The sequence below is a fragment of the Xyrauchen texanus genome, chromosome 9 (assembly GCF_025860055.1).
Source record: "Xyrauchen texanus isolate HMW12.3.18 chromosome 9, RBS_HiC_50CHRs, whole genome shotgun sequence".
Lineage (NCBI taxonomy): Eukaryota > Metazoa > Chordata > Actinopteri > Cypriniformes > Catostomidae > Xyrauchen > Xyrauchen texanus.
The window spans coordinates 12101593-12118294 of NC_068284.1; the positions used below are offsets into that span (position 1 = coordinate 12101593).

Genomic DNA, 16702 nt, shown 5'->3' on the forward strand with positions numbered 1-16702 from the left:
TCGCATACTACAACATTGTTGTCACGTTCCTGTGTTGTCTGCCCCGTGTTTTCTGTTTCACATGCCACCTATCACGTTCCATGTCATGTTTTCCTTGTTGTCCGCCCCGTGTTTCATTGTCTGTGTAAACAAACTACATTTCCCATGGTTCCCGGCCCTCACCACCACTGCCACAGCGTTATTGTCTGCACCTGAATATCGTTTGTTATCTTCCTGTGTCGCTGTATTTAACCCCGTTTGTTTCTCCATTCCCCTGTCGGTCTTTAATGTTTGTGGATTCTTGTTTCCGTGCTCTCCGTCATTGTTTCTCCTACCCGTTAAACCCATTTAATGTCTTTTCATGTTGCTTTTGTTGTTTTGCTTTCTTTTTCCCCATCGCGGGTATTTTCTTTATTCCCATAGTGTCTGTTACCATTTGTTTTGTTTCAATAAAAACCGCTGCATCTAGATCCTCGCTCCTCGTCTGCCTTCACCTACATTCGTGACAATTGTATGTCAAGTATGGTTTCTTTCATTGTTTTGTTTTCCATTTAAATTTGGTCAATTTGTGTTGTGAGAGATGTGATCCTTGTATGCAGTTCATTGTTTTCCTTATGCAGTGATTCAATTTGTGATTGGCTGAATTCCAGACTAGATTTTAAGTCTTTTACATCTCAGTACAAAAGTTCGAGGATTGCCAGTTTGTTATTTATAGACTCCAGTGCACTCACCTCTATTGTTGCTGTGTTGTCATCTGATTTCGTGGAGCATTCCCAAATCGCGTGCTTTTTTTTTTAGTTTGTGGCATGATGAAAAGTCAGATAAAGCAGTTGTTAAAAAAGCTTTCTAGAGTCTCCAATTCTTCCACGGCTGCCGTGTTTCGGATGTAATATTTTGTCCAGAAGTATGGGAAACGTAAGACGGGAAAAACGGTAGTTATACTTTGTTATTTGCTCGGTTTCATGTTTGGATGTTTACTACCAGGTTGTCACCATCATGAATCTCGTCTGTCGTCTCTGGAGATTCTCAGAGTTCACACTCATCCTCTCAGCACTCTCAGTTCTCTTTTTTTCAGCCAGAGGACGGGTCGCAAAAGAATACATTTTTAATTATATCACATATCACATTATTAAACCAAAGATATAAATGGCAATATAAACATTTCTCTGTTCTGTTTTCTCCACTTATCTCACAAGCTAACTGGTTAGCATATTAGCTTAGAATAGGCCTACTGCAATCTTCTTCTCAGCTTAATTTTCATCATGTTTCTCCTTTCTGTTGCCAACTAGTGATACAGCAGTATGTTTTATTCAATAGAACTTTTAAGTTGAGGTATATTTTTACATTTTACAAACCAAATCTTTGTGGTTAGGTTACGGACAAGTGTAGGTGGATGGTTTGTGCAGGACTCCAAATAAATACAACAAACACAGTTTTACTAATTCATTAATTAAGAAATAATTTAAGCAAAGTGACATCAGTTCTTTGGGGCATGCACATCAATAGGTTTTATCATACTGTGTTTTGACTATTGGCACAAAGTCTGGTTCATTTTGCAGTTTATTCTGGATAAGAGCTGACCACTTAGACAAGAAGAGACCTTGAGATCTGACCGACATCTAACGCGACCAAACAGTTTGTTTTGTTTTTATTTGCAATAAGTCTGCAATAAGTGATAAAATTTGGCAAATCCAGTGATTAATTCTTCCTAAGAAATACTCATTGTGTCATCCATTTTAAACTCTTTCCTAGTGGAAAGGAAAACCCCAGCCAATTTGATTGTACCTGGTGTTTTCAGCCAGCTCTAGCCATTTTTGTGTGCTATATGCATCAGAAGTCCCACAACTTCTTGTGTGTCCTTGTGCTCTACTACAGCTCTGCCACGCTGCCTATCACCTTCAAGTGCCTCCTGGAGAACAATCACATTGACAGGCGTATCATTCGCTTTGTACTTCCTGTGGGTGCCACTATCAACATGGATGGCACTGCTTTATATGAAGCTGTGGCAGCCATCTTCATTGCTCAAGTTAATAACTATGAGCTGGACTTTGGTCAGATCATCACCATCAGGTATGAATTAATCTTGAAACAAAACTCACCATCAACTAGTGTTGTCAGGTACCAAAATTTCAGTAGTTTGTACGGATATCAGTGAAATTTCATGGTTCTCCATACCAATTTCGATACCACAGCAAAAATATGCTAATATGATAATGTGCTGTTGAACATGTAACTTTTGTTATTTTGAATCGTTATTTTAATAATTATAGTTTAATAATTATTGTTTTCCAGAACACGTTTTAAAGTTTAATTAATCATTCAAATGGTGTCTAAATTAATTCTTAAAACTTTTAATAAGTGAAAATATAACTTTTTAACCTCATTGCATTTTTTTTTTTTTTTTTGCCAAACCTTTATTCAACAGCTGTCTTGTGATAAATTGATAAATTGATATATTATTATTATTATTATTATTATTATTACTACTACAACTACAGAAAATATTACATTTTACTATACAGTTGTATTATTAATATATTTGTATAAATGTTTTATTTAATTTCTTCAATTTCAAGCATCTATCTTTTATTTTGAATCATGCTTTTATTGACAAGTGTTTTTTGCAGAAGCTTCACTTTCCGGATAAACAGTTTGTGACACGCGGCTCAGTGTGATCATTGAAGACTTTTAAGTCACGTCTGAAATCTCATCTGTTTACATTCTCCTTTGACTCTGACAAAGGAATAGTAGGACACAGTTTTGTAGTGTTTGTATTTTAGATAACTTGTATTTGTGTATGCGGACATTTTCAAACGTTATGTTTTAAATTGTATTACTGTGAAGCACTTTGGTCAACTCTGTTGTTTTAAATGCGATATAAATAAAGTTGATATCGCATTGAGATTAAAGCACAAATGCTGTGATTTTAATTATATAAAAATATATTTTAAATGTGCTGCGTGAGTCACAGTAGATTAGTGCTCTGCTCTGTCATCTCATACAGTATGAATGATTCTCAATGTCTCTTGAGTATCTAGTGGATGAACGGTCAGACTTATTTAAAGTACGCAGCTCATCCACACTAAGATTGCAGCCTTCAGTGGTTTAATATATCCTATTAGGACATGTCACTTGGATTAATTATTCATTTCAGTGTAAAAGGAGTATCAGAGCACATGTTCAAAATAAGCCTGTGAGCATTTTAAAGCAGTCGTGTGTCAGTCATACTGCGCCCTTACTCAGTCAGTGCTTGTTACTACCAGTGCTGCAGAAACAATAGTATTGTTTTTTATTGTAGTATCGACTTGGTACCGAAGTACCGGTACTTTTGACAGCACTACCACCAACAAAAAGTACAGAAACGGTACCATGGTACAATGATGGAATCATGGTGATACCGTGGTACTGTGATATATATGGACTATGTTACTATTATCATGGTCCTAATTGATTATCAGATTCATATACCATGACATTAACATGAAACTCTAAGGGACTTCAAAGAATACCATGATATAATCAGAGTACCATGTTCAAAACAACATGGTAAGGAATAATATATTTCTTGGATTAGACTTAAAAGCTACATACTGTACTTCATAAATAATATCTTTCTATTTTGCTTCTCACTCCAGTATCACAGCTACAGCAGCCAGCATCGGTGCTGCCGGCATTCCACAGGCTGGCCTGGTAACCATGGTGATAGTGTTAACTTCAGTGGGACTTCCTACAGATGACATCACTCTAATTATTGCTGTGGATTGGGCCCTGTAAGAGCTTGTCATTCATTTCAAATATTGTTTCCATCAAGATTTATGATTGTTGAATTTTTTATTGCAATGTTTCAATGTATTTCCATCAGGGATCGGTTCAGGACAATGGTGAACGTGCTGGGTGATGCTCTGGCTACGGGAATCATGGCACATATATGCAGAAAAGACTTTATAAAGGAGGGCGAGGAGGTGAGAATGACTTTATAAAGATATGAAAATAAAGCAATAAGACACTTGAGATGTTCTTCAGTCCTTTTACCCTGGTTAAGAGGCATTCTTGGGCACAATGCAAATCAGAGCCCTAAAATGGCCTTAACAGCAATATGGTATAATATAGAATATTTGATACATTTCTCAGGATCCCCCAAAAAAAACAATGTTTAAATTTAAGGGATTATTATTACATAGTGTTGATGGTTATTATAAAGCACGAGACGGTACATCCAAACATTTGATTGTTTATGGTTGCTGTGCAACTTGACACATTTACAATGCAGTCAAATGTGTGTATATATCAACCATTTTACAAGGGCTTCAGAAGGCGCTAATCCAAGCTGATTATAGAGCCTGTACTATGCTTTATAATAATTAGCTGAGTTTGTACCAGTGTTAGGGAAGCTACTTTGAAACTGTAGCTTTCCAAGCTACAAGCTATACATAACTTAAAGTAGTTAAATGTAATTCATTCTAGCAAGTCAGTCCACTCAGAGGCCATCTTTGGAACACTGCCGGGCAGCTATTTTTCTATGTAAACAAGCAGCATACAAGAGCAACTCCTATCTACTTGATTGGGGAAAGACTGAAATCTTTAAAACGGTGGGTAAAAATTACAATCAAAGAACATATTTCAAATCATAAATTGTGCTTCTTCTGATTATGCTCAAAAAATATAAATCCTGTCTTGTATAGCTAATGTGCATGCACAATCTTGAGTTGATTGACAGGCATTGTCTGTATCTAAAAGGTGACTGTCTCTTTTACCTATATGGCGGGACTTCCTTTCTAAATCTGTTGACTGTTGGGCATTCAAATATCTCCCATTCATTTTAATGGAAGTGGCCTGTCTTTGCTAAATAGTCTCTGGTGAAACTACTCTTTTGAAAAATTTGTTAGCTACTAGGCTTGGGATCAATACATTTTTCACCCATAGATAATGATAAAATGTTCCCAATGATTATCGATCGATGCTTTTTTTTTATCGTAATATGGCTACTCATTGCACAATAGTCTTTGTCTGTTTATACATATTTCTCATCACCATGTTAGTAAGTATGAGCAGCAGGCTCTGGTTTAATTTCCTCTAACATGTTTTTGAAAAAAGGGACTCTCCACAACATTAAGCGGCTGCATATCTGCAACTATAAACTTAGCTTGGCTTTCATTGCACATACCTGCATACGAAATTACTTCGCTTCTTTTGTATGGCGTTAGAAGTTGGACAAAACAGCGCAAGAGCAAAAACGCAGCGCGCAAGTGAATTTCAACAGTGTGAGCACCATGACACAGCTCGCACGTAAAATTTAAACCTGCAGAACTTGCAAATCACAAACTCTAGCACAAAAAATATGATTGTGCACACAAATTAACAAGTCCCACACACGCGCGAGTTATTTTCTGCACGCGCGCCTACCTGTACACACGCACAAGTTCTTTTCTGCACACAAGTCGGTTTGACACTCAGGGGCGGGGCCCAATCCTTTCTGTTAACAAATGCTATTGGCTGCTGACCAAATACTGTATTGATTGGCTGCATCTCTTCAAATCTCTCGTGATTGGCTGTTGTTGGACGAGAACAGACAGAAAGTAGGAAGGATGTTGCAGACAGTAAAGAGGTTATGGTTTCTTTCTAAATTCCTCCTTAATTTCTTGTAGCTGTAAGATGTTTTGTGCATACACACACACACACACACACACACACACACATATATATGAGAGGCAAGATGACACTAGCTGCATTTGAAAGTCAGGTCCATTGTTGCCAACTTAGTGACTTTGTCGCTATTTTTAGCGACTTTTCAGACCCCTTTAGCGACATTTTTTCAAAAAAGCGACTAGCAACAAATCTAGCGACTTTTTGGACAAACCTTAGCAACTTTCCAAATTCCAAATATCGCCAGTACTGCAAGCGTGAGGTCTTACTTCCCCGCTGCGTCTGCTCTGTTCAGTGAGCGGCTGAGAGGAGCAGCACATTCCGTTGACTGCACGCCAGCGGACATAGACATGAATGAGCTGCGCATGTGCACGCTGTGTTAGCAGGAACCAATCAGTGATCACATAGCAGCTGCCTTCTCCTTTGTTTTAATTCAAAACATTTAATTTGACCGTTTTTTCTTGGCATGCGCTTATATTCACTACTAATCAGAGTTTTAGTTCATTCGGTTCGGTTTCTGAACTCTCCGACTTCAGATCGTATATTTACAGACTCTATACATTTTACTTATCCAAACACAACAATAAACCTTCTTCAAACTCATAAACATGTAACGTTAGCTAAGTTCCGTTCCGTTGTCTAACAGAAAATATGTAATTGAGAACCGTTTTAGTGGACATTCGGCTATATACTTATATAAAAACAGTATGAGCACGGTTTAGGGGAGACAACCGTTATTATAAACTGAAGTAGGCTACAGTACCGACAAATTAGGCAGAATGCAAATACGACGCGATGACGTCATTAATATGCTAATGACGCATGACGTCATCTGGCGACATTTAGCTACTTTTCGAGCAGGCTTTAGCTACTTTCCATTGAAAATAGTTGGCAACAATGGTCAGGCCGCCCCACTGAGTTTGTGGAAAAACTTATCCCGAACCTCCTGGGAGCCGAGAACTTTCCTGCAGGGATTAAAGTTGACCGTGCACATCGCACCGGGCCTTTACCGCCAAAAGGAGGGCGTCCCTGAATTCTGATCGCGAGGATATATCATTACCCGGTCAAGGAGATGATCCTGCGGCTTGCGCGGCAACACTCACCTCTAAAATATGACGGCGTTCACATCTCCGTCTTTCCAGATTTCACGGCTGAGGTCCTCTCACAGCGAAGGGCGTTTGACGGAGTGAAAAGGAAATTGAAGGAGTCTGGTATTCGATTCGGAATGCTGTTCCCCGCACGTCGTCTTGTCACCCAGGGCACTAACAAGAAAATCTTTGGCTCGGTTTCGGATGCTGAATTATTCGTTAACACCATCACTGTTGAAGACCCTATTTGATCTGTTGCGTAGGATTGTTTTTCAATGCTGTTTCCATGGCTGAATGACTTAAATCATCATTTCTGCTGTTTACCGGCGGCCTTTAGTACGAGGTTGTGAGTATTTTCAAGCAAAAAAAAAAAAAAAAGGAGAGAGAGACATTGTACAGACTGCTTGGGATCATGTTATTTGGTCAGATTGTACACATTATTAGTGCCTTATCTGCACGTACATGTTCATACGTCATATCATTTATATAGTTTAAATCGTGTTTAAAAAAACAAAAAAAAAATTATATTTCTGTGTTGCAAGGGTTGTGTGCTACACACTAGTTCAGGTTTACAGAACAATTCTTTTGTTGATAACTTAGTTATACGGAGGCGGCGTGGGAGTCCCCTGGTTTCTCTTTTTTAGGTTATTTTGGTAGGCAGGTTTTCCTCTTACTCCTTATGCTGCCCTGCAGCTCCGCTATTCATATGAGGTTTTTTCCCGGCTTCATTTGGGGAAGCTGATGGAAGGGGGAGGGTGGGTGGTTTTGTCTTTTTTTGTTGTTTGTTGTCTCGAGTTTAGTGTCTGTACATCTCCTTCAATGGTTATTCAGTGGTTATTATCCCTTCGAATTCATTTTGCAGCTGCCATTACAATAGATATTATACTTCATGACGTGTAGTAGGGGGTCTTCACTTAAAGGTGGCAATGTCACTCTTGCTAGTTGGAATGTCCGGGGATTAAATAACCAGGTTAAGAGAGCTAAAGTTTTTTCTTATTTGAAGTCCATCCCTGCTGACATAATATTTTTACAAGAGACACATATTAGGCATTCTGAACAAAGGCAACTGAGATGCAATTGGATCTCCCAGGTATTTCAATCTACCTTCTCATCCAGGGCCAGAGGAGTAGCTATTCTATTTCGTAAGTCAGCTCCTTTTAAGCACATATCCACTATCAGCGACCCAAACGGCCGCTATTTAATTGTATCTGGCCTACTTTCCTCAATTCATGTCACTCTGTTTAATGTGTACGGACCTAATTTTGATGACCCTGCTTTTTTTCGCAGAGTCTTTAATGTTTTACCAAACACTCTGAACACGCACCTGATAATAGGCGGTGAGTTTAACTTGGTGTTGGACCCTACTCTAGATAGATTTCCTTCTCGCACTGGAATACCCTTCGCCAACTCTACCTCTGTTCTTAACAGTCTGATTACTTCTTTTGACCTCGTTGCTATCTGGAGACTAAAACACCCAACGGACATGCAGTATACTTTTTTTCGCAAGTTCATAAATCATACTCCAGGATAGATTTCTTTTTAGTAGACTCTGAAATTATTCCCTGTGTAAAATCAATGAAGCATCACAATAGAATCATCTCCGACCACTCAGCAGTGACAATCTCTCTAGATCTCCTAGAAATTAAGCCCAGATATTACTGGCGTTTTAATCCTACTCTGCTCTCGGATGTAAAATTTTTTGAACAATTAACAGAGTTGCTAGCGGAGTTTCTCAAATTTAATGACACGGGCGAGGTTTCTGACTCGACACTATGGGAAAGCCTAAAGGCTGTCTTGAGAGGACATATTATTTCATACGAGTCCAGTCTAAAAAAGCAAAGGGTAAAACGCCTTTCAGAAATTGATAATCGTCTTACTCGGCTGGAGGACACTTACAGAGATTCAGCAGACTCAGAAGTGCTTAACGAAATTACAGCACTAAAATTGGAATATAACTTGATTCTTTCGAACCAAGTTAATATGTTGCTAAAAGTGAAGCAAAAACAGTTTGAACTTGGGGACAAACCAGACAAATTGCTTTCTCGTCAGCTGAGGGGGCTACAAGCCTCTAGAGCACAAAAATGGTGTCGTTCTAACAATTCCCGGTGAAAACAATGATACATTTAAAGAATTTTACGAAAAATTATACAAATCTAGGGGTTGTTCTGACCCCTCAGCTTTGGCTGATTTCCTTCATTCATTACATCTTCCAAAGTTGGGTTGCTCTGAGCAGGCAGCTTTGAATGCGGACATAACTACAATCTCTGTCCCTTGCTGGGTTGTTTTTGATCATTTTGAGCCGGTGACTTTTTCATTTTTAGACGAGGTAGTTGGTCACTTGAAGCCCTCGGGTTCTCCAAATGATGCTGTTCCCCCTCGACTATTTAAGGAGGTTTTCCCCACTGTAGGACCATCTGTTGTTGCAGTTATAAACAGTAGTCTGACCTCGGGTGTGGTCCCTAAAATTTTGAAACATGCAGTGGTTCAACCTCTGATTAAAAAACCTGCTCTGGATCCGTCAGTTCTTGCTCATTTCAGGCCTATTTCCAAATTGCCCTTCCTTTCAAAAATCCTGGAGAAGATTGTGCACAGTCAATTATTGGTCTTTTTGGAAGAACATAATATACTAGAGGTTTTTCAGTCCGGCTTTAAAACCTTGCACAGCACCGAAACCGCTCTTTTAAGAGTTTTTAATGATATCTTTTTAGCGACTGACTCTGGCGACTGTGTTATCCTTGTGCTTTTGGATCTAACTGCTGCATTTGACACAGTGGATCATGAGATATTGATTTCACATTTAAGGCAGTGGGTGGGCATCAGTGGCCTGGCACTGGAGTGGTTTAGGTCATATTTAGCGGATCAAACTTTTTGTGTCAGCATAGGTGAATCTGTATCCTCCTCTGCTCCTCTCTTGTGTGGGGTCCCACAGGGCTCAGTCCTCAGCCCTCTACTTTTCTCTTTGTATTTGCTTCCACTTGGTTCCATACTTAGAAAGTACGGCATTTCATTCCACTGTTATGCAGATGACAGTCAGATTTATGTACCTCTTAAAAAGAAAAATGATAACTCTGTTGGACAACTACTCAATTGTCTCGATGACATAAAGGCCTGGATGGCTCTGAACTTTTTAAATTTTAATGATAAAAAAACAGAAGTGATGGTTTTTGGAGGCACCACTGGGACCCCGCCTGTAGATCTGGGCTCCTTGGCACCCTATATTAAACCTAGCATTACAAACCTAGGAGTTAAAGTGGACCCTGAGCTTAAATTTGACAGTCAAATCAAAGCTGTTGTCAAATCAAGCTTCTTTCATTTGAGGCAGCTGGCCAAAATAAAGCCAATTCTGTCAAGACAACATTTTGAAACTGCAATCCATGCCTTTGTAACTACACGGCTGGACTATTGTAATTCACTATATGTGGGGGTTAGTGGGTCCTCCATCACCCGTCTCCAGATGATACAAAATGCAGCAGCACGTCTTTTAACAGGCACACGTAAACATGAGCACATTTCCCCTATTTTAGCTTCATTACATTGGCTGCCTATTCAATTTAGGATCCATTTCAAAATTCTGTTATTTGCTTTTAAATCATTAAATGGTCTTGCCCCGCCATACCTCTCTGAGCTTCTACACTCTTATAAACCCATCCGCGCTCTCAGGTCAGATGATCAGCTGCTCCTGACTGTACCTAAAACTAAGCGTAAGCTCAGAGGGGACCGTGCCTTTGCTGTGTCTGCCCCTAGACTATGGAATGATCTGCCTTGCATGTTAAGCAGGCCTCTTTTTTATCTGTTTTTAAAACCCTTCTTAAAACCCATCTTTTCTCTGTGGCTTTTGACACCTAGTAAGATGTCGACTTTATTTACTTGATTGTATTTGTTACTTTGAATGTTTTTATTGTATGGTTATTAATTGTACATATGTTTATGTATATTTTTCTGTACAGCACTTTGGTCAACTTTGGTTGTTGTAAAGTGCTTAACAAATAAAGTTGGTATGGTATAACGGTAGAGGAAATACTAGCTGCGATTAAATCTTTCCCCAGTGGCAAGACGCCTGGCCCAGATGGTTTCGGGATCGAATTTTACAAAAGATTTGCGCAGGTGCTCTCTCCTTTGCTGTTGAGGATGCTTAATCATTCTTTTGACATACATAAACTTCCCCAGTCCTTGTATGATGCAAATATTTCTCTAATTCTTAAAAAAGGTAAAGAAGAAACTTATCTTATCGACCCATATCTCTTTTGAACTCTGACCTTAAAATTTTCACTAAAATTCTGGCTAATAGATTAAATATCTGCATTGGGGAAATTATCCACCCCGACCAATCTGGTTTTATTCCTGGCCGTTTTTCTTTTTTCAATGTCAGGCGTTTAATGAATATCTTATACAACAGATTCGATTCTAAAGCTAGCGTTGCAATTCTTGCCTTAGATGCAGAAAAGGTGTTTGACCAAATTGAGTGGGATTATATTTTAGCTGTGATTTAGAGAATTTGATATGGGTGATGCATTTGCCTCTTGGGTGAAGTTGTTATACCTCCATCCTTCGGCGTCAATTCTCACCAATTTTAACAAGTCATCACAATTCCAATTACACAGAGGCACTCGACAGGGCTGCCCTCTCTCGCCTTTGCTTTTTGCAATAGCAATCGAACCTCTCGCCCTTGCAATTAAAAATAACCCTTTAATTTCGCCCTTGAATTTAGGCCAAATTAACCATCATATCTCCCTCTACGCAGATGACATTATTCTGTATCTAAGAAACCCTGAACAGTCTATTCCACCCTTACTAAATCTGTTGGAAACATTTGGTAAACTCTCCGGTTATTCAGTAAATTGGCAAAAAAGTGAATTTTTGGCTGTGACTAGCAACATCGATCCAATTTTTATGCGTAGTCTACCATTTAAAATAGCCATAAACAGTTTAAAATATCTCGGAGTTAATATACCTAGAAACCCAAAAGATATATATATAAGCTTAATTATTTAACAATGCTTGAAAGGACAATATAAAATGCTGGAGGACCTTACCACTATCAATGATGGGGCGTGTGAATGCTATTAAGATGGTGACGTTACCCAGATTCTTGTATCTTTTCCAGAATTTGCCGATTTATTTACCCCAAAAGTTCTTCAAAACTTTAGATTCTATTGTGCTGCCTTTTGTCTGGGGCTTCAAAGCACACAGAATATCTAAAATACACGTGTTTAAACCTAGGTCGCTGGGGGGTTTGGGTTTGCCAAACTTTCAACATTACTACTGGGCTGCCAATTGTAGAACCTTAACTTACTGGCAGGACCCGCAGCCCGACAGTCCCTCAACTGATATCCCTACATGGCTTATGATTGAGCAAGGTGCCTCAAATTCGTCACTCTCCTCATTACTTTTTGCTGTCCCAGCGACTTTTAAAGCCACAGTAGGATCCCATTTTATGATTAATAATTCTCTTAGGATATGGCTTCAGATTGGTAAGGCATTTAAATTGCCAAATACCTCTTTTCTTGCTCCTGTCTGTCGTAACCATGCCTTTAAACCTTCACTATTAGACCCAGTGTACACAGGTTGGGCTAGAAAAGGAGTCCTTACCTTGAGAGATTTATATATTGACAATAATTTTGCCACATTCACTCAACTAACAGAGAAATATGACCTTCCTGCTTCACATTTATTTAGATACCTACAAATTAGAAATTATGTTCCTTCTACTGTGCCAAATTTTGAAATATTATTAGCCGATAGTGAATTACATAAATTGCTTACTTGCGTTCCCAACACTCCAAAGTTAGTTACAAAATTTGTTGACTTCTTCACAAGTCAGTTAGATTTTTCCACTATTCATCTGAAAAACGTTTGGGAAGAGGAACTAGATGTTCAGCTCTCTGAGGAGGACTGGGAAAAATTTCTTAAAAATATATATACACCTGTTCTATTAATGCCAGGCACCAACTTATTCAGTATAAGGTGTTGCACAGATTACATTACTCAAGGGTTAAACTTAATTCTTTCTATCCTACTATCTCCCCTCTCTGCAATAAGTGTGAGTCTGCGGAGGGCTCTCTTGGTCATCTCTTCTGAGCATGCCCAAAACTGGGTGAATTCTGGTCAGACGTTTTTCAGTTTCTTTCTGAAGCTTATGCTTGTGAGCTTCCCTTGGATCCTGCGATTGCCATTCTTGGCTGGTCGGCCTCTTTGCTGTGCCTTAATAATGCTACCCGACTGCCTATACAGTATGGTTTGATGATTGCCAAAAAATCTATACTCTGCATGTGGAAGAAAAATTCGAAGCCACTATTCAAGTTTTGGTTGTCAGAACTTTCCTCCACTCTGCACGTGGAACGACTCAGATTTAGTATTTCTGGAAATATAGAGAAATTTGAAGCCTCTTGGAGGCCTCTTTTCAATCACTTGTTAAAAATCAACAATGATGAAGCTATTTAATATGTTTTTCTATTCATTTTTTTAAATGTTTTTTTATTGGTATTTTATTGTTATTTCCGTTGACCTCTGTCTTTAATGTAAAGATACCTATGTATATCTCATGTGGTCACGTTGTACAATCTCACCTGGTTTATAATGTCTCACTAGGCAAACATCTGTTTTGACCTTCCTTGCCTGTGCCTGGCGATGTGGTTTCCTGCACATTTGAATCCAACTGAAGGATTTTTATTTTTTTTTGTTTGTGTTTGGTTCTGTCCTGTGATTGTATTGTCTATTTGTCTGAAAACCTACAATAAATATAATTAATAAAAAATAAAAAAGAATGCGTGGGGCTCAAGTGAATTATATATGTGAACTAGTTCATTTACATGAGAAAATCAAGATGATTCACTAAAATAAATCAGAATAACACTAAATATTAAGGAATCATTTATTTTTAACTCCCATGACTCAATTGCTGCAGTTGCATAACATTATGACAAATGTAGTGTTTTGTGATGCTACAGCGATACTCTGCTAAATGTTCACATTGGAAAAATTATTGTGAAAATGTATTTATTTTTAAAATGTAAATTTTAAATGTAATTACTCCCCAACATTGGTTTGGATCCATTTCAAGCCATATTTCCAATTAGTTAAAGCTGATCTGAAGAAATTTCTCAATGGTAAACAATGGTAACTGTAGAAGTCATGATTTTGTCCTCTCCTGATGCTCCTTGCAGATCCCTCTCATCTGTGAAACCAAACCCATGATCAGTATTCAGCAGATGATGTCCTACCAGAAAATGGGCTGCTTCCAGTCCCCTCCTCCAGGCCCTATGAGGAAACCCGATCACCTCTCACCCGACGTGGCCCGTCTCATGCAGCTGGAGGAAGGCATCAGGCCTGCTGAGAAGAAGAAGTCCCCTGACCTATCTCCACACCATTTTAAACACGAGCACAAAGACAAAGAGCACTGTACCATTGACATGAATGGTCTGGAGACCAATGTCTAGACTCCTGCAGAGAGTGACTGGTCTACATATCAAACCAAAAGACCAAGAGCTGCAAGACGCCAGTCGCTCTCTGTCTCCACATTTTGGAATTTCAGTATGTGTGTGAATATTTAAGTGAACTTTGTAGGTCCAAAAGGAATTTAATATAAGGAAGCTGACATGGTAGGGGGACCGTGGTTCTTTGGACCTTCTAAGGGGATTTACTGACTCCTACATTTCCTTTAAAATTCATGGAACAGATGCTAAGCTACACGATTAAGTGTGTGGAGAGAGATCAGAGTACATAAGAGTGCTTTTGTTATTCTGTCCATTCCCTGTGATCTGCTGGAGGGATCACACATTCTTTATTGAAAGCGGACACCTCATCTATGGAATGTGGATGTGTGTTATGATATTTTATTTTGTCATATTTCAAATGCTGCTGAGATGTTTTCTGTGTGTTTTTGTTTTTATTAGTTGTTCTTTTAGTTTTTTGATTAAAGCTTTCTCTATTTCAGTCCTCTCTTTCACTTCCAGAGAGAAGATAAATTGTCCCCTGAAGAAGATTTAACTATAAGTGGCCCAACAAGCATTTGGACACCTAAACCAGTTGTTGTCTGGGTTGCAGTTCTGATGGGGTTCCAGACAGCAGTGTTTAATGCAAATAATAAAGTGCAACTAACCCTATTGTAATGCATAGACTTCCCATATCTTGATGTTGAAGACCATGCATCCAATGACATCAAGATATGGGAAGTTACTCTACTGTAATTTGCCACAAATTCATCAGTCACTTGGTGTAATCTAGTCAAATCAGGTGCATGCCATCCTGGACAGGTTAAGTGACATGCACTTATCCGCAAAGGTAGAAGAAAATCTGACCCAGATTGGTTTGTGCTGACCACAATAGACCTCAAAGACATTTAGAAACCAAATACTCAAATAATAAGAAATGTTTTTAACATTGTTGGGCCTGTGCACTAATATGTTTCAGTGATTTCTTTTAAAGACAGTGTTGTTTACTTTTGTGCATTAAACATTTTTGGTATTGAATGAATGGGGTTTGCAAATGTTTACTTGAAGAGCTGCTGTGTTTGCTGGTTTATGTGCCAGTCCTGTTGAATGTACCTAACCCAGTTAAAAATCTTACGTAATATATACACTGTTAATGTAAATTATTATTATGATTAAAAATAATAATTTATTGATTCAAAAATAATGCATTTGTTGAATGATAATAACAATTATGTTAATATATAATTAAATCATGTTTACATATACATGAATATTATAAACACTGATGAGCCAAAACATTATGACCACTCACAGGTGAATTGAATAAAGTTGATCATCTAACAAGGACACATATCAAGGTCTGGGTAGATTAGATGGTAGGCGAACAATCAGTTCTCGTGGTCAATGTGTTGAATGCAGGAGAAATGGGCAGGAGTAAAGACCTGAGTGACTTTGACAAGGGCCAAATTGTTATGGCCAGATGACTGGGTCAGAGCATCTCTGAAATGGCAATGCTTGTGGGGTACTCTCGGTCAGCAGTTGTGAGTACCTACTGACAGTGGTCCGAGGAGGACAAACCACAAACTGGTGACAGTGTATTGGGCAGCCACGGCTCATCGATGTGCAAGGGTAACAAAGGCTATCCCGTCTGGTCTGAACCAGCAGAAGGTTTACTGTGGCACAAGTCACAGAAAATCTTAATGATGGTTACGGGAGGAATGTGCCACAACACACATTGCATTGCACCCTGATATGTATGGGGCTGCGTAGACACAGACCTATCAAAGTGTCCATGATGACCCCTGTCCACTGTCAAAAGCACCTACAATGGGCATTCGTGCATCGGAACTGGACCTTGGAGCAATGTAAGAAGGTCACCCGGTATGATGAATTCACGTTTTCCCATTTTTGCATTTAATTTAATGCCTCGCCATAGCAAAATCGTTCAATATATAAAAAAATCTATTAACAATTTAGCATCTTAAACGTATTGGCATATAATTGTCTAAATGTGGTGACAGTCTCATGAATCGCCTAGGAGTATTTAAAAGTTCAGAGACTGTGATACTTAAAAAATCCAAATTGGCCGACTTACTGTTGGGCAGAGCTTATAACTATAATTATGAAAGTTGCCTGGCTTGATGAGAACTATATACATACCGATTTTGGAGACTGTAGGTGAAAATGGGGGTGCTATAGAGGCCGTCTTACATGCCCATTTTAAAGGTGGTGCTACAAAGCTCTCCCTATACACCAGTGCAATAACTTTTGCACATTCACCTTAATCATACAATTCACACAGAAGATATAAGGAACGTCCCGTTTCATATTTTTGGCCTCAATTTATTGCTTCGCCATGACAACAATGTTCAATATATCAAATATATGTTCGCAATTTAGCATCATCAATGTCTTGGCATAATGTTGCCTACATTTGGTTACAGTCACATGAATCCCCTAGGAGGAGTATTTAAAAGTTCAGGGCCTACAATTAAAAAAAAAAAAAATTAAATTCAATCCAAAATGGCCAACTTCCTGTTGGACAGAGCTAAAGACTCTAGT

The 16702-nt window shown here is 38.7% G+C and overlaps 1 protein-coding gene across 1 annotated transcript in view; it reads left to right on the top strand.

Moving 5' to 3' along the window:
* The window catches only part of slc1a7a (solute carrier family 1 member 7a), a 41860-nt gene extending 26716 nt beyond the window's left edge, over positions 1–15144 (top strand). Inside the window, exons 8-11 of the mRNA XM_052134003.1 lie at positions 1855–2049; positions 3615–3749; positions 3842–3941; positions 13874–15144. Coding sequence (XP_051989963.1) covers positions 1855–2049; positions 3615–3749; positions 3842–3941; positions 13874–14146 — 703 coding nt within the window. The 3' untranslated portion in view covers positions 14147–15144. The remainder of the gene's footprint in view (positions 1–1854; positions 2050–3614; positions 3750–3841; positions 3942–13873) is intronic.
* Positions 15145–16702: the final 1558 nt, after the last annotated feature.